Raw genomic sequence first — 24,957 nt, 5'->3', positions numbered from 1 at the left:
GTGGTATCACACACTCAGTTTATCTGTTGCTTATGTTCAGATTGTTTGGTGCATAGATGGAATGTTCTGGCATACTTTTTGTCAGACTGACGGGCACACGATGTTACATATGGTTTCACCTGGCATTTGACCCCAACTCACAGCTCTTTGAGTCCAGGTGAAACTGAAAGTTACATTTTTGGTCTCATCCAGGTGTTGAGGTATTCCTTTGCGTTTCTGTGAAGCAGCTGCAGTGCAGATGGTCTGGTGTATTGTCCGGTTATGAAACCTGGAGGAGAGGTCCAGTCAGGACTTGTTAAGATCTGGGAGATGTTAATGTGTGCGTGTGGCTAACAGCCTCCTTATGGCTGTCTTATGGGGCATTACCAGCAACCTCTCATCTTAAGATACTTCTCAGGATAGAACTCATCTCTCATCACTCTCTTTGGGATGTTTTGATCTCAACGTGAGCGTTTCCAACCCCACAGCCTCCGGCCCAAATCTTGCTGATAGCCTACTCAAGGGAAGGCTGTACTAACAAAACAATGTTTTGCTGTCCATAGTGACAAAGCTCTGGAAGGTTTCCATTTGGAGAATTTTACCTAGTTATCATTCTGAATGTATAGGCCTATACAACAAAAAATTTGGCCCACTTAAATCATTGTATTTGACACATTGCCTTTTTACATCTAGAAATTAATGCATGTCAAATCTAATTTTATTTTATCACGTGCCGAATACAACAGGTGAAATTATTACTTACAAGCCCTAACCAACAGTGCAGTTTTAAGTAAATATATACTAAATAAACTCAAGTTTAAAAAAGTAACACAATAAAATAACCCCTACCCCTACCTACATTTACATATTACCTCAATTACCTTGACTAACCTGTACCCCGCGCATTGACTCGGTACCGGTAGAATCATAGAGAGGCCTGTCAGTCTCTGTTAACCTAACACCCCTAACCTTCCTTTTTCTATCTCTCTGTTCCCCCTGTCTCAGACACTACCACCTTCACATTTTTCACACCAATCATGATCCACCCTAAATGATCACCCAATACTGTACAGTACAGCTGTGCTATTTTAATTCGATCCTTCTGTTGTCACAGATAATAAAAATAAAAAAGGTTTATTAAATCACTAATTTCCATTTTAAAATATCAGACTTGATTTATCCTAAACTAAAAATGGATCAACCCCTACAAAAATGCCCATTAATTATAATCCACATAATCATTTGCATTTCTTGTTACTGCAGACTTATTTTCCTGCTGTGAGAAACTGGTCAAATTATAACAGTACATCTGTACGTCAACAGCACTTATGCATAGATAATGAACAGAGAGTAGCAGCAGTGTAAAAAAATGAATAATAATAATAATAATTGATATGATTGATGTTGGTAAATGTTAATCAAGGAACATCTATTAGTTTTATAGTTCAACCTCACAGTTCTTGTACTTCTTGTATCTCAGTCAGCAGTGCCACAACATGGTCCTTAAACCGCCTCAGTGCTTTTTTTCCTACTGCTTCAGGCAACCAACTTATACCAGCTGGAATAAGCTAAAGTCCTTTCAAATTTAGTGACCATGATAGTGTTTTATCGCGCACTTGGACAGATTGTATATTCACGCCTGAGGAAGTATGCAGCGTTAAGAAGTGGTATTGGCTCACACTGTCCTGGAGGAGTCTCTTGCCTTGCAGAAACTGTTAGAGGAGGTCACCGGAGGTCAGCTATATTGACCTTTGGAGGCCTGTCATGCTCAATGCTGTTGATTGCTATTAACCCGCTCCACTGGGTACTAGTGCTGTAATGCCTGGCTCTGCTGGAGGCCAACAGATGCTCCAGGCTTGCTGCTCACTGAGGTATTACTCATGCCTGACCACACTCACTATTTACCCCCTAATGTTGTTTGAGTTTAAATGAATTGAAGCAATGTTTTAGTTTGAATACTTAGGGGGAAGTTTGATAGCTTTTTACATCGCTGCAGAAATGTATTGGCGTACAGTATAGAGTGACAATTGGTTCCATCATGATTGGTGTTGCAATTGATTGAAGCCATGTTTGACGTACAGATGTACTATTATAATCTGACCAGTTTCTCACAGCAGGAAAATAAGTCTGCAGTAACAAGAATGGCAAATGATTATGTGGATTATAATTAATGCACATTTTTCGAGGGGTTGATCCATTTTTAGTTTGGATAAATCAAGTCTGACATTTTAAAGTGGAAATGAGTGATTTAATAAACCTTTTTTATTTTTTATTATCTGTGACAACAGAAGGATCCAATTAAGATAGCACAGCTGTACTGTACAGTATTGGGTGATCATTTAGGGTGGATCATGATTGGTGTGAAAAATGTGAAGGTGGTAGTGTCTGAGACAGGGGGAACAGAGAGATGAGGAAGGTTAGGGGTGTTAGGTTAACAGAGACTGACAGGCCTCTATGATTCTGCTCAGTGACGTGTGGCAGCCTGGCAGCAGGACCATGACATGGGCACTGTGGGGTCGGGGTAGACACTAGACAGGTGGGGGTACACTAGACAGGTGTCCCTTTGGGGGCACCCAGGCAGGGTGCCAGATGGGAGATGGTATGCCATGGAGCCTACCGACAGGAAACTGCCAGGGCCACGTTTGTTCCGCTGACAACCCGCATCTCAGCTCGACCTGGGCAAGCGTACATTCCTCAAAGTGATAGGCTTCAGAGGGGGTCTCTCACACACATATACCCAAGACACACACACACACACACACACATTCTCTCTTTCTCTCTCAACTCTTGCTCTCTCTCTATTCCACCTTCTGTCCCGTTCTCCCGCGGTCTAGCGCGTACTATCTTTCTCTTTCTCCCTCTGTCTGTCTCGCTCCCCCATCAGTCTTTATTCCTTCTTCCCGTAACTCCCGGTGAGGCGTGCAGGATTCCTCCCATGCTGAGGGGATTAAGAGCCTGGGAGGGCATCAGGGATCTGATTGGTGAGGACCTGCTCTTGTTCCTATTGGATGGGCTTGGGACAGGACAACAGTGGGGGGGCTCTCAGAGCCAACGGGAGATTGGACAGGACAACAGTGGGCTCGACTGTGGTTGTGTAACTAACCTCAAATCCAGGGAGGAACATCCTTTAGCATCAGGTACGAGTTAGCGAGGGAATTCCACTGGTTTTTAGAGTTAGATTTCCACAGATTGACAGTCCCTACTCTCTCTAAGGGTTTTGAATCTGTGAAAAGCTTTGACCTTTGGAGCGAAGCACCGGCACTTAGAGGGTGGGAAAGTCAAACGCAGGCAACGCAGCGGAGCAAATGTTTGTCACATGCTCCCGTTGCATTTTATACCAGACACGCACTGCAGGGATGTCGACCATCTGAGGCAGCAGCGGAGGCGACACAGAGACAATCTGACTGTCAGCTTTGTCTCTCTCAGGGGTTCCATGGAAACACTCTACCAACCTTCTAATGTCCCGCACACAGCACCTTTCTGTTGTTTACTCAGTAGACAACTCAAGACTCCATTTAGAAATCAGGAAATGAGAAGGCCTGAGGAGCATTTTCTGGTTTTGTCTCACTCCTTCCTGCTCTTGTTTCCCACAGGTCCTGTGGCACCTGGACATCTTTCGCCGGAGCTTCCGGCAGCTGACCACACACAAGTGCATGGAGGACTCGTGTATCTTCTGTGCCCTGAAGGTAAGAGTCTAGACTTGTGGGTGGAGAGAGGATGGGGCCTGGGGTTGGTGGAGTTGATTCACTTATTCACGAATCCTTTCCAGGTAATGCCTTCCAAAGAATGCAGATAGAGGATGGTTATTTTGATATTGGACTGTTGCGTTTATTTTAACAGTAAATCTAGGAGGTTTTTTTTCTCAAGTGACTTTTGTGGATTTAGCTGAGTGCCCCCAGAGAGATGGAGGACCATGCCTTTGAATGTGAACATGTGTATCTCAGCATCTGAATTGTCAGTAAGTAAGTAATCTACCCTGGTGTGGACAGGCAGTGGTTGGATGCCTGGCCAATGGTTATGGATTATGTACCATGGATCTCTCTCTGACTGTCAGACTCCTGAACAGCTAATCAAATGGCTAACCAGACTATTTGCAGGCCCCCTCCTCCTCTGGAACGCTGCTGCTACTCTCTGTTATTATCTATGCATAGTCACTTTAATAACTCTACCTACCGGTACATGTACATATTACCTCAATTACCTCGATACCGGTGGCCCGCACATTGACTCTGTACCGGTACCCCCTGCTATATTGCCCTGCTATTGTTACTTACTGCTGCTCTTTAATCATTTGTTATTCTTATCTCTTACTTTTTTTGGGAGGTATTTTCTTAAAACTGCATTGTTGGTTAAGGGCTTGTAAGTAAGCATTACACTGTAAGGTCTACCTGTTGTATTTGGTGCATGTGACAAATACAATTTGATTTGATCTGGACAGACTGCTGAATGTAGATCATTGGCTTTAGCCAGCTCCCCCCCCTCTCTCTCTCTTTCTGTCTCTCTATCTCCCTTACACTCCCTCTTTCTCCCCCTTTCTCTCCCATTATGGCTGCTCCCTCCAATCCCCCCTCTCTCATCGATCTTTGTTTTATTATTACATTCCATCTAATGTGCAGGAATGCCACTGGCACTCTCCATCAAACGTTCAATATCTCAGTTGGGAATGAGAGGCTCTCTCCTGTGCTTTCTCCTGTCCGTTTGTCTCTGTCGGTCTGTCTGTCTGTGAGGAGTGGGACGGACTCAATGGTTCTCTCTCTGTTTCACCGTGATGGTCCGTCTCGCTGTCTTATAACGTGTCCGTGACCATCTCCTTCTCACTGTGACCAATGACCATTCTCTATATATCTCACCATGACCGTGTATTTCTGTCTGTGTGTGGTCTATCTAACTTAGATGTTACGCAGTACTGGGCTCTTTGTCGGGCATTCCAAATCTCTGTCCGATTGTCTGTTTCTTTGTCTGGCTGGCAGAACCAGACGAGCTTGGCCTCTATTCTACTTTCATTACACCACAAGACTCATCCTGTGGGTCAGAAGTTATTTTTTTCCCTGTTTTGATCGCTGATTCGATCTTAATGAGGAGGTGTCTCAAACTCACACGCACCCGAGGTGACAGTCGGGCTGCGTAAATGCCTTTTGAGTGGCTGCAGGATGGCACTTCACACACTCAGCCGTGTGGGATTTTTTACCCCCAAATGCAGATTTAATGAGCTCTTGTGAATCTGAGTGGTGTGATCTGCGATGCATTAGGGCTGCAGGGCCATCAGAGGGGTTTGATGGTGACATTTGAAGGCATTTCTGATTCCTTTGTGGGTCTGTGGCAGGCAGGCAGGCAGGCAGGCAGGCAGGCAGGCGGGCAGGCGGGCGGGCAGGCAGGCAGGCAGGCATGGCTTAGAGCAGCTGAATCTGGCCAGCTGGCAGGACTTGGAGAGTGAAAGAGCCCTGTGGGTTCAACGAGGCCATCCTTTTAGCTACTGGGCAACTAGGTCTGGTCCTTTTGACTGTGACCGGTTAGCTGGTTTCACACTCGTGTCTACTGTACCTCAGTGTGAGTCATAGTCATTGTAGGCTTAAGTGTACTTCTGCTGCTCCCTCTGTACTTTCTCTCTCTCTTTCACTCCATCTCCCCCACGCCCTCTCTCTCCTGTTCTCTCTCCCCCTCTGCTCTCTCCATCTCTCCGTATGCCCCCTTTCCATTTTCCTCCATCTCCCTCTCTCTCCCTCCCTCTGGTCTCCCTCTCTTCTCTCTTTCTCTCCCTCTCTCTTGGTGTTTCAGCCTTATCGGAATTCACCAGGGCTCATTTGAGGGGTCGATTACAGGGCATTTCTGCCAGGCATTTAATTTGAGAAGAATTATTAGGCTATGATCATTTATCCTCTCCCCACTTCTTTCTCTGACGCTCCTGTTCTCTCTCCCTTACCTCACCCACCTCTTCTCTTCTCCTCTCGCTCTCTCTCCTCCTTGCGCAAGATGAATTGAGGTGCAGCGGCAGGGCAAACGTGTGTATGTGTGTGTGTGTGCGTGCGTGCACAACTGCATGCACATCTGTGGGTGTTTGTGTGCCTGCATGTGTCTGTGTCCACTTTCCCAATAAACACCCACGTTGTTCAGGGTGTTTTTTGATTGAGGAAAGAGAAAGACATTCTAGTGGGCCATCTTCTCTCAGTAAGTCTAGGTTGTGGTATGAGAATAGTCCATTCGTAAGGATGTCTTGCACCTGAACGTGTCATGCCCTGGTGAATACCTGAATACTCAGAGGCGGTACAGTGACAGTGGGAAGTACAAAGCTATAATACTTTCCCCTATGGCTGTTAACTCGTATGTTTTACATTATGGCTGTTAACTTGTATGTTTTCCATTATGGCTGTGATGAAGTGTTTGGGTTAAAGGGATAATCCACCCCCAGAAATAAAAATCATGAAACTCCTGTCAATTTGGTGAAGGCCTATGTTCTATCGGTGGGTAAAATACAATCTTCCCCCATGGTTTAACTTCTAAGTGGTCCGCCCTGTGAAAATCAGGAAATCATGTAGGAACCTGTCATAGCTATATAATTCTCGTCACTGAAGATACTGGATTACACACTCTCCCATTTTACAATGCTATTAAAACAATTGCCTGCACTCCAGATCACCCAATCAACCAATAGATGGTATGGCCATGCTTGTCTAGAACACATCCGTCCGTTAATATCGTCATGACAAAGTATAGATTTAGCTTAGATGTGCTCAATCTAAACAGTGTACTAAATTATTCACCTCCGTTTGTCCTTCAAGTACCATGTCGCAATTTGCCCTGTCTGTAGGAAACCGAGATGTTACAGAAAGGAGGAGATAGGAATTCCTTTGGGCAATGAATGGAGAAACGCCCCACCCAACTGACTGTCGACCAATCGCATGCACGTTGTCATGCTGCGTCACGCGGTTGCTAAGCTAATCATCACGCAATCCAATTATAATGGAGTTTCCCCATCTCAAAATGATCTCTGTGGGAAAGGAATGTAATGCTGCTCTCGCTCTGGGCAGAGATGCCATTTATATTACAGTGTAAGAAATGAACTGTAAGTTGAACTTAGAGCTAGCTACTTCACATGCTGGTATTGGCTTTGGTATTATTGTGTGTATGTTTTCTAGCTAGCTAGCTACCTAGCTAGCCAGCCAGCCCAGGGAGAGAGAGAATATTGCATGTTGGGTTCTGTAGTAGACTTGAGCTGCAATAGATTTCCAAAAACGATTATCACAGGTTTCTACCAATCTTGTTCTTACGACAAAATGAAACATTTGTTGCAATTTTTCTCTCTCTACATATTAGTGTTATTTAGCACTGTTTAACACTGTTAATAATAGGAATTTGTGGTTTGGGGTGGATTATCCCTTTAAGGAGGCAGCAGGCTTCCCATCAGAAACAGTTCAGAACAGTTTGTGCATATATTATGATTACATTTTGTGATGTTTTGTTCGTTTTTTTTTCTGGCTGTTCGTGTACATGCCATTTCTTTCTCGAGGCAAGCCGAAATCAGTAGCCAAAGTCTACGCCCCTTTGTCTGTGATTGGTCAACAGTAGGGATTCTTCAATTAAGTGTTTGTTGTCATTCAACGAGAGACAACACTTTTTCATGCACATTTTGTCACTTGAGAAATTTTGCATCAAGCATCTTAGTCAGATGTAAAATTGTCGACTAAGATCTCGGCAAAAACGTCAAAAATAATGACAGATTTCTTGAGTTATTTTGAGTTATTTCTTGAGTCCTCTTAAGATGTACAAACAGTACTAATAGCAGTCTCTGAACGGTTGATGTTGAGATGTGTCTGTTCCATGAACTTATTTGGGCTGCAATCTGAGGTGCAGTTAACTCTAATGAACTTATCCTCTGCAGCAGAGGTAACTCTGGGTCTTCCTTTCCTGTGGCGGTTCTCATGAGAGCCAGTTTCTTCGTAGTGCTTGATGGTTTTGGCGACTGCACTTGAAGAAACGTTCAAAGTTCTTGAAGTTTTCCGCATTGACTGACCTTCATGTCTTAAAGTAATGATGGAATGTTGTTTCTCTTTGCTTATGTGAGATGTTCTTGCCATAATACGGACTTGATCTTTTACCCATACCTTGTCACAACACAACTGATTGACTCAAATGCATTAAGAAGGAAATAAATTCCACAAATTAACTTTTAACAAAGCACACCTGTTAATTGAAATTAATTCCAGGTGACTTCCTCATGAAGCTGGTTGAGAGAATGCCAAGAGTGTGCAAAACTGTCATCAAGGCATGAGCTACTTTGAAGTATCTCAAATAAAAAACTTTTTTGGTCACTACATGATTCCATATGTTTTATTTCATAGATTTGATGTCTTTAATATTATTCTACAATGTAGAAAATAGTAAAAATAAAGAAGAACCCTTGAATGAGAAGGTGTGTCCAAACTTTTGACTGGTACTGTAGATAAACTCTTTTGCTAAATAGTATGGTCTACATCTTATCATGAGGTATTCTAACTCGGGCGCACAGAACCTTAACAGAAAAAGTTTCAAGATGATTCGAAAAAAGGTGTTTTACAAAAACGTTCCTAAAAAACTTTATGGATGTTACATTGCCTGTAAGAGTCACCCCTTCTATCTATATAACACTGTAGAACACACAAAATAACTTAAGACACTTCATTTGGTCTGTATTACTTCATCTTCATAACTTTACACTGGGGGACAGCAGTGAGTGGAAAAACAAGCTCCGTGAGCCCCTTCTAAAGGCCATTAGATATTTTTGACTGAAAATACTTTTTTGAGACTTGGAATTCTACTCTGTAATGGACATAATTGCATATAATGCATATAATTTCCTACTTAAACTGGTCAAATAAAGCCTGAACTCCAACCTATAGACCCTAACGATAGATGTGAACGTAGTTTCATTCGGAAATGAACTTTAATTGTAGATGGTCAGATTGACTTTCCCATGGAATTGACTATATACTATACAACAGTATATTTATTTATTTATTTTTATTCTAAGGATGAAGACTTTATAAAACACTATAGGAAGTGAGTGTTAACTTGATGTGAAGGATATTTGCCAGCTTCCGGTTGCAGTCAAAATACAGTGCATTTGGAAAGTATTCAGACCCATTGACTTTTTACACATTTTATTACATTACAGCCTTCTTCTAAAATGTGTTAAATTGTTTTTTTTTTTACCGTCATCAATCTACTAACAACAACACCCCACAATGACAAAGCAAACACAGTTTTTTAGACAGTTTTGCAAATGTATAAAGATATCACATTTACACAAGTATTCAGACCCTTTACTTTGTCGAAGCACCTTTGGCAGCGTTTACAGCCCGGAGTCTTCTTGGGTGATGCTACAAGATTGGCACACCTGTATTTGGGGACTTGCTCCCATTATTCTCTGCAGATCCTCTCAAGCTCTGTCAGGTTGGTTCAAACCTGTTCAAGTCCGGGCTCTGGCTGGGCCATTCAACGACGTTAAGAGACTTGTCCCGAAGCCACTACTGTGTTGTTTTGGCTGTGTGCTTAGGGTTGTTGTCCTTTTGGAAGGTGAACCTCATCATCATCATGGATCTCTCTGTACTTTGCTCTGTTCACCTTTCCCACGTTGTTTTCCTGTTGGAAGGTGAACCTTCGCCCCAGTCTGAGGTACTGATTGCTCTGGAGCAGGTTGTCATCATGGATCTCTCTGTACTTTGTTGTGTTCATCTTTCCCTCTATCCTGACTGATGCTTTCACCACCATGCTTCACCGGAGGGATGATGCCAGGTTTCCAACTGGACGTGACGCTTGGCATTCAGGCCAAAGAGTTCAATCTTGGTTTCATCAGACCAGAGAATCTTGTTTCTCATGGTCTGAGAGTCCTTTGGGTGCATTTTGACAAACTCCAAGTGGGCTGTCATGTGCCTTTTACTGAGGAGTTGCTTCCATCTAGGCACTCTACCATAAAGGCCTGATTGGTGGAATGCTGCAGAGATGGTTGTCCTTCTGGAAGGTTCTCCCATCTCCACTGAGGAACTCTGGAGTTCTGTCAGAGTGACCATCCCGCGATTGCTCAGTTTGGCCGGGCGGCCAGCTCTAGGAAGAGTCTTGGTGAATCCAAACTTCTCCCATTTAAGAATGATGGAGGCCACTGTGTTCTTCGGGACCTTCAATGCTGCAGACATTTTTCCGTACCCTTCCCCAGATCTGTGCATCGACACAATCCTGTCTCGGAGCTCTATGGACAATTCCTTCGACCTCATGGCTTGTTTTTGCTCAGACATACAATGTCAACTGTGGGACCTTACATAGACAGGGGTGTGCCTTTCCAAATCATGTGCAATCAATTGAATTTACCACAGGTGAACTCCATTCAAGTTGTAGAACAATCTCAAGGACGATCAATGTAAAATATATGCACCTGAGCTCAGCTTCGAGTCTCATAGCAAAGGGTCTGAATACTTATGTAAATAAGGTATTTCTGTTTTTTTATATCGAATACATTTGCACTAAAAACATGTTTTTTGCCTTTTCATTATGGGGTATTGTGTGTAGATTGCGGATTATTTTTATTTATTTAATGAATCTTAGAACAAGACTGTAACGTAACAAAATGTGGAAAAAGTCAAGCGGTCTGAATACTTTACGTATGCACTGTATGTGAACCCTGTGAATTTATCAATCAATCAATCAAATTTATTCAAGAAGCCCTCCTTACATCAGCTGATGTCACAAAGTGCTGTACAGAAACCCAGCCTAAAACCCCAAACAGAAGCAATGCAGGTGTAGAAGCACGGTGGCTCGGAAAAACTCCCTAGAAAGGCCAGAACCTAGGAAGAAACCTAGAGAGGAACCAGGCCATGAGGGGTGGCCAGTCCTCTTTTGGCTGTGCCGGGTGGAGATTATAACAGAACATGGCCAAGATGTTGAAATCTTCATAGATGACCAGCAGGGTCAGATAATAATAATCACAGTGGTTGTAGAGATTGCAACAGGTCAGCACCTCAGGAGTAAATGTCAGTTGGCTTTTAATAGCCTATCATTCAGAGTCTCTAGAGAGTTGAAAACAGCAAGTCTGGGACAGGTAGCACGTCCGGGGAACAGGTCAGGATTCCATAGTCACAGGCAGAACAGTTGAAACTGGAGCAGCAGCACGACCAGGTGAACTGGGGACAGCAAGGAGTCATCAGGCCAGGTTGTCCTATAATTTCTTTGTGGGATTCCTTTTACTCCAGAGAGTGTTAATATTACTGACCCTGCTGTGTTATTGTGTTTATTTTTGTTTCTAGAGTATCTTTGCCCAATTCCAGTTTAGCAGTGAGAAGGTGTTGCCGTCTGACGCGCTCCGCAGCGCCCTGGCCAAGACCTTCCAGGACGAACAGCGCTTCCAGCTGGGCATCATGGACGACGCTGCAGAGTGCTTTGTAAGAGACAACCCTCCCTCACTCTTCCACTCTTCCTCTCTCACCTCCCTTATTCCTCCATACTTACTTACCTTATCCCTCACTTCCCCACATACATTACCCTTCATTCTTCCACTCCTGCCTATTTTTATTTTATATACAGTGGGTTAAAAAAGTATTTAGTCAGCCACCAATTGTGCAAGTTCTCCAACTTAAAAAGATGAGAGAGGCCTGTAATTTTCATCATAGGTACACTTCAACTATGACAGTCAAAATGAGAAAAACAAATCCAGAAAATCACATTGTAGGGTTTTTAATGAATTTATTTCCAGATTATGGTGGAAAATAAGTATTTGGTCAATAACAAAAGTTTATCTCAATACTTTGTTATATACCCTTTGTTGGCAATGACAGAGGTCAAACGTTTTCTGTAAGTCTTCACAAGGTTTTCACACACTGTTGCTCGTATTTTGGCCCATTCTTCCATGCAGATCTCCTCTAGAGCAGTGATGTTTTGGGGCTGTTGCTGGGCAACATGGACTTTCAACTCCCTCCAAAGATTTTCTATGGGGTTGAGATCTGGAGACTGGCTAGGCCACTCCAGGACCTTGAAATGCTTCTTACGAAGCCACTCCTTCGTTGCCCGGGCGGTGTGTTTGGGATCATTGTCATGCTGAAAGACCCAGCCACGTTTCATCTTCAATGCCCTTGCTGATGGAAAAAATCTCACTCAAAATCTCACAATACATGGCCCCATTCATTCTTTCCTTTACACGGATCAGTTGTCCTGGTCTCTTTGCAGGAAAACAGCCCCAAAGCATGATGTTTCCACCCCCATGCTTCACAGTAGGTATGGTGTTCTTTGGATGCAACTCAGAATTCTTTGTCCTCCAAACACGACGAGTTGAGTTTTTACCAAAAAGTTATATTTTGGTTTCATGTGACCATATGACATTCTCCCAATCTTCTTCTGGATCATCCAAATGCTCTCTAGCAAACTTCAGGCGGGCCTGGACATGTACTGGCTTAAGCAGGGGGACACGTCTGGCACTGCAGGATTTGAGTCCCTGGCGGCGTAGTGTGTTACTGATGGTAGGCGTTGTTACTTTGGTCCCAGCTCTCTACAGGTCATTCACTAGGTCCCCCCGTGTGGTTCTGGAATTTTTGCTCACCGTTCTTGTGATCATTTTGACCCCACGGGGTGAGATCTTGCGTGGAGCCCCAGATCTAGGGAGATTATCAGTGGTCTTGTATGTCTTCCATTTCCTAATAATTGCTCTCACAGTTGATTTCTTCAAACCAAGCTGCTTACCTATTTTTCCAACAATTGTTTACAGACAGATTATTTAGCTTATAATTCAGTCAGAAGTCGACATACACTAAGTTGACTGTGCCTTTAAACAGCTTGGAAAATTCCAGAAAATGATGTCATGGCTTTAGAAGCTTCCGATAGGCTAATTGACATCATTTGAGTCAATTGGAGTTGTACCTATGGATGTATTTCAAGGCCTACCTTCAAACTCAGTGTCTCTTTGCTTGACATCATGGGAAAATCAAAAGAAATCAGCCAAGACCTCAGAAAAACAATTGTAGACCTCCACAAGTCTGGTTCGTCCTTGGGAGCAATTTCCAAATGCCTGAAGGTACCACGTTCATCTGTACAAACAATAGCACTCAAGTATAAACACCATGGGACCACATAGCCGTCATACCGCTCAGGAAGGAGGCGCATTCTGTCTCCTAGAGATGAACGTACTTTGGTGCGAAAAGTGCAACTCAATCCCAGAACAACAGCAAAGGACCATGCTGGAGGAAACGGGTTCACAAGTATCGATATCCACAGTAAAAACGAATCCTATATCGACATAACCTGAACGGCCACTCAGCAAGGAAGAAGCCACTGCTCCAAAACCGCCATAAAAAAGCCAGACTACGGTTTGCAACTGCACATGGGGACAAAGATCATACTTTTTGGAGAAATGTTCTCTGGTCTGATGAAACAAAAGTAGAACTGTTTGGCCATAATGACCATCGCTATGTTTGGAGGAAAAAGGGGGAGGCTTGCAAGCCGAAGGACACATCCCAACCGTAACGCACGGGGGTGGCAGCATCCTGTTGTGGCGGTGCTTTTCTGCAGGTGGGACTGGTGCCATTCACAAAAAAACATGGCATCTTAAGGAAGGAAAATGATGTGGATATATTGAAGCAACATCTCAAGACATCAGTCAGGAAGTTAAAGCTTGGTCGCAAATGGGTCTTCCAAATGGACAATGACCCCCAAGCATACTTCCAAAGTTGTGGCAAAATGGTTTAAGGACAACATAGTCAAGGTATTGGAGTGGCCATCACAAAGCCCTGACCTCAATCCTATAGAACATTTGTGGGCAGAACTGAAAAAACATGTGCGAGCAAGGCCTACAAACCTGACTCAGTTACACCAGCTCTGTCAGGAGGAATGGGCCAAAATACACCCAACTTATTGTGGGAAGCTTGTGGAAGGCTACCTGAAATGTTTGACCCAAGTTAAATAATTTAAAGGCAATGCTACCAAATACTAATTGAGTGTATGTAAACTTCTGACCCACTGGGAATGTGATGAAAGAACTAAAAGCTGAAATAAATAATTATCTCTGCTATTATTCTAACATTTCACATTCTTAAAATAAAGTGGTGATCCTAACTGACCGAAGACAGGGAATTTTTACTGGGATTAAATGTCAGGAATTGTGAAGAACTGTGTTTAAATGTATTTGGCTAAGATGTGTGTAAACGTCCGACTTCAACTGTATGTAAAAACAGAAGAGCTAAGAGATCAGCTAAAAGGGATCTCATAGCTAAATGCTGTATGTTGAAACCAGACATTTGCAGTAGCATAACATTCACAAAACAGTGAGTGTCACTATTTTCTTTGGGAGAACAAAGGAAAGGTTGGGAAGTGTTTTTCACTTTGGGAAGCTGTAGTGCAGAGTTCTGTACAGGGCCTTTACCTGAACCCACAGTAAGTCCACCTGGTCTCTAAATTACCACAAAGAAACCAACGAGCCTGCTCTCCTCCGCTGGCCGCCGTCCCTCCTTCTCCCCTCTCAGAGGTGCATGATTGTAAAGAATCATTTTATTTCCTCCTTACCAGCTAATCTTATAGGCAACGGCATTGGGCAGCCAGCCAGAGGACTGTTCCTTACCCTGTATCTCTATCTGGGCTTGTTCTCTCCTCTCCACCTCTCTTCCTTCTCTCCTATCTCTCCCCTCTCCCCCTCTTCTGCTTGTTTAGCAGCCCTTGTGTTCTGCTGACAACCGGGAACATACAAAAACTGCAACTTGGGTGGGTTTTTGAATGTGTATTATTCGAGGTGCTTGGCTGCGGCTGCAGTCTGGAGGCAGTGAGATGGTGGGTGCGGAGCAGATGCTAACTGTACACTGGACCCTCCCCGTGGAGACCCTCTCTCTGCGGTGCTGCAGAACTCTGCTGTCATCCCACCGCCCAGAGGGCTCCTGCCTGAAGTTAGAGTGATCAATCAACCAGTAAATTATCCCAGTATAACCGACCACAGCCTCTGTGATTCACTGGACTTCAGTGATAAAAGTTTTCTCAAGATTCTTTCAAAAGGATATTTTCTTTGTGTGTTGGTTTTGTCATGACGTAGTCGTGCGATTAAGTAAAAACGTATATGTGGACAAGCACACACACACTTGCGTACATGCACAATTACACACGCATGAAAAAAACGGGCATAACGCTAACGTGACTGTCTCTACCTGTTTCCCCCACAGGAGAATATTCTAATGCGGATCCATTTCCACATCTCAGACGAGACCAAAGAAGACATCTGCACAGCCAAGCACTGCATCCCACACCAGAAGTTTGCCATGACACTCTTCGAACAGGTGAGCACAAACACAAGCATCAGTACAAATACAAGCCTAAGTAAATTCTTTATATTATCACAGTCAATCAAAACGTTTTTAATCTCAGAATTGATCCGCCCATCCATTTCTATTTTAATTAACTGAAGTGAAGCCATCTCTGCTTATCATAGTCACGTAACTTGATGTGTGTGTGTGTTTGCAGTGTGTGTGTAGCAGCTGTGGGGCCTCCTCTGACCCACTGCCCTTTATTCAGATGGTGCACTACATCTCCACCACCTCCCTCTGGTAAGTAACCCTCTGACTGGGGAAACAGCACTGAGCCCACTGGGACTAACTAGCTCTGACTGGTACTAACTAGTGTTCTGACTGGGACTGACTAGCTCTGACTGGTACTAACGAGTGTTCTGACTGGTACTAACGAGTGTTCTGACTGGTACTAACGAGTGTTCTGGCTGGGACTGACTAGTGTTCTGACTGGGACTGACTAGCTCTGACTGGTACTAACGAGTGTTCTGACTGGTACTAACAAGTGTTCTGACTGGGGCTGACTAGTGTTCTGACTGGTACTAACTAGTGTTCTGACTGGGAGTGACTAGCTCTGACTGGTACTAACTAGTGTTCTGACTGGGAGTGACTAGCTCTGACTGGTACTAACTAGTGTTCTGACTGGGACTGACTAGCTCTGACTGGTACTAACGAGTGTTCTGACTGGTACTAACAAGTGTTCTGACTGGGGCTGACTAGTGTTCTGACTGGTACTAACTAGTGTTCTGACTGGGAGTGACTAGCTCTGACTGGTACTAACTAGTGTTCTGACTGGGACTGACTAGCTCTGACTGGTACTAACTAGTGTTCTGACTGGTACTAACTAGTGTTCTGACTGGTACTGACTAGTGTTCTGACTGGTACTAACTAGTGTTCTGACTGGTACTAACAAGTGTTCTGACTGGTACTAACTAGTGTTCTGACTGGGAGTGACTAGCTCTGACTGGTACTAACTAGTGTTCTGACTGGGACTGACTAGCTCTGACTGGTACTAACTAGTGTTCTGACTGGGACTAACTAGTGTTCTGACTGGGACTAACTAGTGTTCTGACTGGTACTAACTAGTGTTCTGACTGGTACTAACAAGTGTTCTGACTGGTACTAACTAGTGTTCTGACTGGGAGTGACTAGCTCTGACTGGTACTAACTAGTGTTCTGACTGGGACTGACTAGCTCTGACTGGTACTAACTAGTGTTCTGACTGGTACTAACTAGTGTTCTGACTGGGAGTGACTAGCTCTGACTGGTACTAACTAGTGTTCTGACTGGGACTGACTAGCTCTGACTGGTACTAACTAGTGTTCTGACTGGTACTAACTAGTGTTCTGACTGGTACTGACTAGTGTTCTGACTGGTACTAACTAGTGTTCTGACTGGTACTAACAAGTGTTCTGACTGGTACTAACTAGTGTTCTGACTGGGAGTGACTAGCTCTGACTGGTACTAACTAGTGTTCTGACTGGGACTGACTAGCTCTGACTGGTACAAACTAGTGTTCTGACTGGGACTAACTAGTGTTCTGACTGGGACTGACTAGTGTTCTGACTGGTACTGACTAGTGTTCTGACTGGTACTAACAAGTGTTCTGACTGGTACTAACTAGTGTTCTGACTGGGAGTGACTAGCTCTGACTGGTACTAACTAGTGTTCTGACTGGGACTGACTAGCTCTGACTGGTACTAACTAGTGTTCTGACTGGTACTAACTAGTGTTCTGACTGGTACTGACTAGTGTTCTGACTGGTACTAACTAGTGTTCTGACTGGGACTGACTAGTGTTCTGACTGGTACTAACTAGTGTTCTGACTGGTACTAACTAGTGTTCTGACTGGGAGTGACTAGCTCTGACTGGTACTAACTAGTGTTCTGACTGGTACTAACTAGTGTTCTGACTAGTTCTGACTAATGTTCACATTTGTTTTCAGGGGTTCTGGCGGGCTCTAAGAAGTTCTGATTAGTTCTAACTTGTCTGGGTAGATATGACTCAAACCATGCAGTTAATTAACTAACACCATACATAGGGGCACATTAGGTGCATACTTTTATACAAAAGTGAAAATTTAAGGGCACTGTTCTCCAATTGAAATATGCTCCTTTATCTTCATAAATAGACAATAGAATGAAAAGCCTTTTTCAGTCTCTTTTACGCTGAGCAGAGCAGAAAATGTATGCTATTTTGGCCCTCTGCTAAATAGAATTAACACGCCAGGTTGGATATCAGGTCACCTAGGAATGGGTAATAGCTCCCTTATTCTTGGGGTTAGGAGCTGTCAGCAACACCTCTCTGGGCTGTGGGAGGAGGATCATCCCGCCGTTAGGCTACAGACTAGCTGTAGTGAGCCAGGGGCTGCCCGCCCGCCAGCCTACGTCTCCAGCTGTGTGCTGTAGCCAGTCAACCCAGAGGGCTTGTTAAGCTATGAGCAAACTTCTTATGCAAAAATTATGAAATGTCTCCATTCATATTTCATGAGATCAGTCTGGTATTTGTTCTGTATGGGCTCTATCTGATTCTTGAACACTGTTCTGGCCCAGATATAAGCCCAAAATCCCCCAACACAAGCCTCTCTCTCTCTCTCTCTCTCTCTCTCTCTCTCTCTCTCTCTCTCTCTCTCTCTCTCTCTCTCTCTCTCTCTCTCGGTCTTAGAGAAACACACACATACACAAACACACTCTCCACGAACCCCACATAGGAGTGTGTTATATCCTGACAACGGTTTGTTTGCCAATAACAAAGGTCTGTCTCCTGAGACCTAGTCATCTCTCCTGCACCAGAGCACAGCTACAGTATAACCCTGGAGCGTCTTTGAGGTGTGCACCTCTATAGGTGGAGAGATCTCCCCAGAGACCTGGAGAGAATGGGAAGGGGACAAAGAGTCACCTTGTAGATGAGTGCCCTGCAGTGGAGGGCAGTGCTGTCTCACATGAACAGTAGCACCCGTGTTAAGGCTGTGGCTGTATTGTCTGTCTTGTAGTACGATGTCTTTATTGAAAAGTGTTTTTTTTTATCGAAAAGTGACTTACATTTAACACACTCGGTATATGTGGCCCGTGACTCACACCCACAACCCCGGTGTTGCAAGGACTAGATGTCTGAGTGAGTCTCGTCTCATACTGTCGATGTCTGAGTGTCAGTGTTCTGTGTGTTTCTGCTACAGTAACCAGGCGGTGAGGATGTTGGAGTGCAGAGACAAGCCCACACCAGACATGTTTGGAGAGTTGCTCCGCAACGCTAGCACTGTGGGAGACCTACGCAACTGTCCGGTGAGTTTCGCAAAGGCGATATCATGACCTATGAGGTTCATCCTAGGCGTGATTATACTAGCACACTATACTTTACCATACCATAGACCAGGGTTTCCCAGCCACCGGGCTCCTGGCTGGTACCAGGCCACTGGACCTGGGTATAAAAATAGCCCATTCTGCGAGCCAATCACGCTTTTCTTACTCCCTGAAGCATAGAAAAAAGACAAACCCACAACATGTGCTGATTGGATGAACTTGACAGGCATCAAGTCTCTGACATTCTGTCAGTAGCCACCTAAACGTGTCAGTGCGAGAGTGTCGTTGTAGTTACAGTCGCAAGTTCACATGGACATGCATATCATGCAATTTGCAAAAACATGAATGTGACAGCGTTCTACACTGAAGAAATATATAAACACAAAACATGTGAATTTTTTGTCCCATGTTTCATGAGCTGAAATAAAAGCTTATTTCTCACATCCCTGTTAGTGAGCATTTCTCCTTTGCCAAGATAATCCATCCACCTGACTGGTGTGGCATATCAAGAAGCTGATTAAACAGCATGGTCATTACACAGGTGCACCTTGTGCTGGGGACAATAAAAGGCCACTTTAAAATGTGCAGTTTTAACACACAACACAATGCCACAGATGCCTCAAGTTTTGAGGGAGCGCGCAATTGACATGCTGACTGCAGGAATGTCCACCAGAGCTGTTGGCAGAGAATGTAATAGTAATTTCTCTATCTTAAGCCGCCTCCAACATAATTTTAGAGAATTTGGCAGTATGTCCAACCAGCCTCACAACTGCAGACCACGTGTATGGCCTCATGTGGGCGAGCGGTTTTCTGACGTCAATGTTGTGAACAGAGTGCCCTATGTTGGTGGTGGGGTTATGGTATGGGCAGCCACAAGCTATGGACAATGAACACAATTGCATTTTATTGAGATACGTGAGGAGACCCTGTGGTCCATTGTGGCCATTCATCTGCCACCATCACCTCATGTTTCAGCATGATAATAGATGGCCCAATGTTGGAAAGATCTGTACACATTTCCTGGAAGCTGAAAATGTTCCAGTTCTTCCATGGCCTGCCTACTCACCAGACATGTCACCCATTGAGCATGTTTGGGATGCTCTGGATTGACGTGTCCGACAACGTATGCCAGTTCCCGCCAATATCCAGCAACTTCACACAGCCATTGAAGAGGAGCGGGACAACAGGCCACAATCAACAACCTGATGAACTCTATGCGAACAAGATGTGTCGTGCTGCATGAGGCAAATAACCAGATACTGTCTGGTTTTCTGATCCACACTCCTACCTTTTTCTTTTAGGTATCTGTGACCAACAGATGCATATCTATATTCCAAGTCATGTGAAATCCATAGATTAGGGCCTAATGAGTTTATTTCAATTGACTCATTTCCTTATATGAACTGTAACTCAGTCAAATCTTTGAAATTGTTGCATGTTGCGTTTATAATTCTGTTCAGTCTATATTGCGTTTATATTCACCACATATTATTGCTCATGGTGGTGAAAATGGTCTAATTATTCATTTCTTGTAGCCACCTTTTTGGGGGATTATTCAGTCAATGAAAATAACTGTACTCTCACACATATGCATGCTCAGACACACAATCTAACTGAGGTTTGTATTGAGTGTGGGCCGACTGGTTCAGCGGAACTCCATGGCTTCTAGAGTGGCAGTAAAACAACATTCGGAGGTCAGCCAAGCACACAGTCCTCAGTGCTCCGACTGTAACATCTCTGGGTTAGACAGTGAACTGAAAGGACCAGGGGGGGCTCAACATGAGCAGCTCAAAGTATTAGCTTTGAACATTTCAACCACATGAAGTCAACCATTATTCCTATTATTCTGGTACTTCCTCCCAGCTTTGTCTTATCAAACATTAAAGCCTCTAAAGTCCCGTAAGGTGAACACTAGAGTCTACATATATCTAACGAGCTCCCACAATGTTGTACAATTAAAGAAATTATTCAGAACTGTATTGGCTGGCTCTGAGGCTCGCTGGTCTGTGTGTGAGAAACCCCAGTGCTCTCGTGTGCTGTGAGAAAGTCTCCTCTGTTTATGGCAAATTTGGCGTGTGCACAGTCGCTGCCTTGAGGGGGCCTTCCGCCTGCCTGTTTCCAGCCTCACTTCTGGGAAACGAGGTCAAGATGGCAGGTGCGTGCGGTGACATGCGTCCCTCTCCACGCAAATAAACGAATACAAACGCGCACACACACACACACACACACACACACACACACACACACCGCTCTGGCCAGAATCAGCTCTATGAAAGGAACTTCTCTTAAGGAACTCCACATGCTGCTAGACCCAGTGTAAAGGACGGTTGGCTCTCTGTGACAGGCATAGAAGTGACACTTGAATTGGGGGATGTCATTGTCAGGACTTGGCCTAGAGCCAGCTGACCTTTTCAGACACAGCTCACTGTGAGTGCTGCCTTGAAATGAACCATTGTCAACGCTGAACTAGCTAAATGGATAACGATCTCTGTCCACTCAGTATGTAATGAGTCATGCTAGACTTTGCTTTAGGATTTCTTTGTTTGTTAGAGGATTTTGTGTTTATATTTGTGATTTATTACGCTCAATTTACCGTCTGCCTCTCCCACTCCATCTCTTTCCCTCTACCTTTCTTCTCCCACCTCCTCTTCACGTGGACTCTTCTTCCCTCTCTCTCCTCCTTCCCTCCTCTCTTTCTCCCTCCCCCCCTGCTTCAGAGTAACTGTGGGGAGAAGCTGCGTATCCGTCGGGTGCTGATGAACTCTCCAGAGATCATCACCATAGGTCTGGTGTGGGACTCTGACCACTCAGATCTGGCAGAGGACGTCATCCACAGCTTGGGCACCTGCCTGCGCCTGGGGGATGTAAGGCACACACACACACACGCACACACACACACACACACACTCACACACTCACACGCTCACACACTCACACACTCACACGCTCACACACTCTCACACACACACACACACACACAGTTTCCTTTACAAGACGCCACAGGGTTAGGCTGTTCTGGGTTTGCATGTGCTGTAATGTGTCTAGCCTCTATCACCAGAGTGGGTAAAGGAAGTCCAATGTTTCTATACTCTGACTCAGTGGTAAACACACAAGTCAGACACCCTCTCCCATCTCTATTGAATCTTTCATGGTGTTTACCGGCTGTAAAAGCAAGCTAACCTTTGAGAACCTCTGGAGAGTTGTTGTTGTGATCTGATACCAACATTCCTGATGTCTGTTTGGACACCCTGGGCCTCAGTTGATGTAAATGTATGACAGGCAAAATGTATTATGCATTATATTTACTGTAAGGGCCTAATTTGTTACTGACCTTGTGACTTGACCAGGAAAAATGACAGTAACCCACATATGTTTTTGATGTAGAGTATTGCAGTACAGTGTGTTTTGAATTTCCTTATGGGGCTGAATACGAGTGCATCAACCTGTCCTCTCCCTGTGCCTCACAGCTCTTCTACAGAGTGACTGATGACAAAGCCAAGCAGGCAGAGCTCTACCTGGTGGGCATGGTGTGTTACTACGGCAAGCACTACTCCACCTTCTTCTTCCAGACCAAGATACGCAAGTGGATGTACTTTGACGACGCACATGTCAAAGAGGTAAAAAACAAACAAATACCAAATCTACCCGGGTGAATGGCTCCAGATGTTGCCCTTATCCACAGATCTAGGATTACTTTAACCCCAGCCATAACCATTATGATGACAAAATATCTGACCCTGTGTCAGTGGTCAGGGGCAACTTTGACCTACTCTGTGTTAGGCATTGGCATGAGTAATCGAGTACTCGAACGGACGTCAAAGCTCAATCTTTAACCAGAGATCAAATCATTTTCAAATACTGTAAAACTATTTGGTGGAATGTGCTTTGTGGCTGCCTGAACGGGAAGTAAAATTGCCTGTTCACGCCTGCTGAGTGAGCATACAAGCTCCTGTTAGGGCAGCAGAAGTAAATACCTATACAAACGTATCTAACTAATAGGATACACAAACTACATTCCTTGCCAAATGATGACAGTTTTATCTTCAATTCAAATTGGACTGGTTGATTGAAGTAGGAAAATATGTGTTCCGACAACGAGCTTCTGTTTTTAAATCATTTGTGTCCTGTCTATTTTCCGCTTAGGCTACTTTGCGAACTGCCATTTAGAGTTGGTTAGCCCCACTGAACATAGACAGGTTCCACACTGAAAATTTGCAAAAACATTAGTTTGATAAAGACAAAAGGGCATATTTTTGGGCTCCCAAGTGGCTCAGCGGTCTAAGGCACTGCATCTCGGTGCTAGAAGCATCACTAGAGACCCTGGTTTGACTCCAGGCGGTATCACAGCCGGCCGTGATTGGGAGTCCCATAGTGCGGCGCACAATTGGCCCAGCGTCGTCCGGGTTAGTGTTTGGCCGGGGGTAGGCTGTCATTATTCTTAACTGGCTTGCCTAGTTAATTAAAGGTTAAATAAAATAAATAAATGTTCCTCAGAATCATTAAGCACAGGTCTAAGTCACCAAACAGATGTCATGGCTGTAATTCATCACCATACAGTGTTCAATGTGGATTTGTTGATCTATTTAGACAATTCCAAAGAACAGGCAGAATAAACTAAATCGAACGTATGCATATCGAAAAGAAGACGGTTTAGGTTTGTAACCCAGAATTTTTTCTTCTTTCCACTCCCCAAATTGAGCCCTGTTTCAAATGATCCCTTTTTGAAAATGACTGTTCCAGATTCAAGGTGTGCATCACTTCACACTGGCAACTTTTTTCATTCCAGTGCAGCCCCTTGTCTTCTAAAAATGTATTTTGAGTACTCAAACAGTCACAAAATCTAAAATGCCCATCATAATTTAAAAAAATATGTTTACTGTGTAGTTGTAGTTCTGTGTTGTATTCTCCTGGTATGTTTGTATTTAAAAATCTTACAAGCTATGTTTGGTTGTGCTGTGCTCCTCACTTGAGTGATGTTACTGTGACATAAACATGAGCTATACAAGTGTTTTTTCCAGTAATTCTCTCAGATATGAGTCCTCCATCTTATATGTTAATGTCTCTGTCTCTCTCTTTCACATTGCTGTGTCAAGATGGAGAGGATATTCACGTTTTAACAGTGAAATACCTATTTTCTTTCATTGCAAACCAGTGGCCTGGCCCATTGGCCCTATTCTAAGCCCTCTCTCTCTCGCTCTCTCTGTGTTTGTTGCTCATTTCACCACCCACAGCGCCATTAGTTTACATTGACTCCCTAACAAGCTGGGGGTGTTTTTACTCCATTTTTATATATGTGACATAGCCTGTGTTGTCATGACAGCCAAAGGAGGGATGGTTGTCATAGAGGTAATTTAGTTTAAGGGAAATTCCACGGTAACGGAGTTACGCTGAAACTGCTTTGAACAATTTACACAGTTAAAAAAACAAACATTTACCAGTAAAACTGTGCGGATGCAAAGTTTGGTAACAGAATTACTGTAAAATCTCCCTCAGTTTTATTCTGTTACCATACTTTGTATCTGCACAGTTCTTCCTGTAAATGGGTTTTTGTCAAATGTTCAGTCGAAATTGTTAAAAGTAGTCCTTATGCATAGTTCTCCACGGTTTGTTAAACTTTGAAATCAATGCTTTTTGTTTAGTATAGATTTTAAAGTGAAAAATCTCAGCGTAATTCTGTTACCATGGAATTGCCCTTAGTCAACTTTATTATCCTACGGTGGATATTCACACCATACGAAAATGACAATATAAACAACAATCAACATGTATGTACAGTTATTCATGCCAAGAAACATGTAACCTGCCACAGTCTTTATCGTGGCCAAAGAGAGGTCTGCAGAGTTTCTGAGGACCCCAAAGCCTGTCACATGAGGTCAACTGGATGAACTCTGATTGGCGGTTCACACTTCAGCAGTGTTGTGAGCAGTCATGGTCGTGATTTCTGATTGGCTACTCCTGCAGTTCCAGGTCAGGTCCCGTCTCCCAGTGTGACTTGGTGTGTGAGCAACGAGCAGAGGCGTTAGTTAGTTAGTTAGTTCCACACGCCTGGCCAGCTGTGGTGTATCTCTCTCAGCCCCCCACCCCACCCCCTGGTCAGGGTCTCTCATCTCCTTTCTGACATCCCTTCTTCCCTTTTCCCCCTCCTCTATCTTCTCCACTCTTTCCCCCTCCTTTCTCTCCCCTCTCCCTTCTCTTCTCTCTTATCTTATCATTGCTTTAGTCTCATAATGGCTGTGCTGTTCGTTCACTCCTGGACAGTTGGACACAAAGTAGCTCTCTCTCTCTCTCTCTCTCTCTCTCTCTCTCTCTCTCTCTCTCTCTCTCTCTCTCTCTCTTTCTGTCTCTCTCTTTCTGTCTCTGTCTCTTTCTGTCTCTCTCTCCCTGTCTCTCTCTCCCTGTCTGCC

General features: G+C 44.0%; 1 protein-coding gene across 6 annotated transcripts in view; it reads left to right on the top strand.

The window, feature by feature from the left end:
* LOC118369621 (inactive ubiquitin carboxyl-terminal hydrolase 54-like) overlaps positions 1-24,957 on the top strand; it is a 108,982-nt gene that overhangs the window by 60,629 nt on the left and 23,396 nt on the right. For all 6 annotated transcript variants that reach the window (XM_035754136.2, XM_035754135.2, XM_035754132.2 and 3 more), the window contains 7 exons: positions 3,573-3,665; positions 11,250-11,384; positions 15,135-15,248; positions 15,433-15,515; positions 18,430-18,535; positions 21,271-21,417; positions 22,021-22,170. In XM_035754136.2, coding sequence (XP_035610029.1) covers positions 3,633-3,665; positions 11,250-11,384; positions 15,135-15,248; positions 15,433-15,515; positions 18,430-18,535; positions 21,271-21,417; positions 22,021-22,170 — 768 coding nt within the window. In that variant the 5' untranslated portion in view covers positions 3,573-3,632. The remainder of the gene's footprint in view (positions 1-3,572; positions 3,666-11,249; positions 11,385-15,134; positions 15,249-15,432; positions 15,516-18,429; positions 18,536-21,270; positions 21,418-22,020; positions 22,171-24,957) is intronic.

The sequence above is a fragment of the Oncorhynchus keta genome, chromosome 36 (assembly GCF_023373465.1).
Source record: "Oncorhynchus keta strain PuntledgeMale-10-30-2019 chromosome 36, Oket_V2, whole genome shotgun sequence".
In the NCBI taxonomy this organism is placed as follows: Eukaryota; Metazoa; Chordata; class Actinopteri; order Salmoniformes; family Salmonidae; genus Oncorhynchus; species Oncorhynchus keta.
Note: the sequence above shows the minus strand (reverse complement) of the source record. Positions and strands in the feature narration are given on the sequence as shown.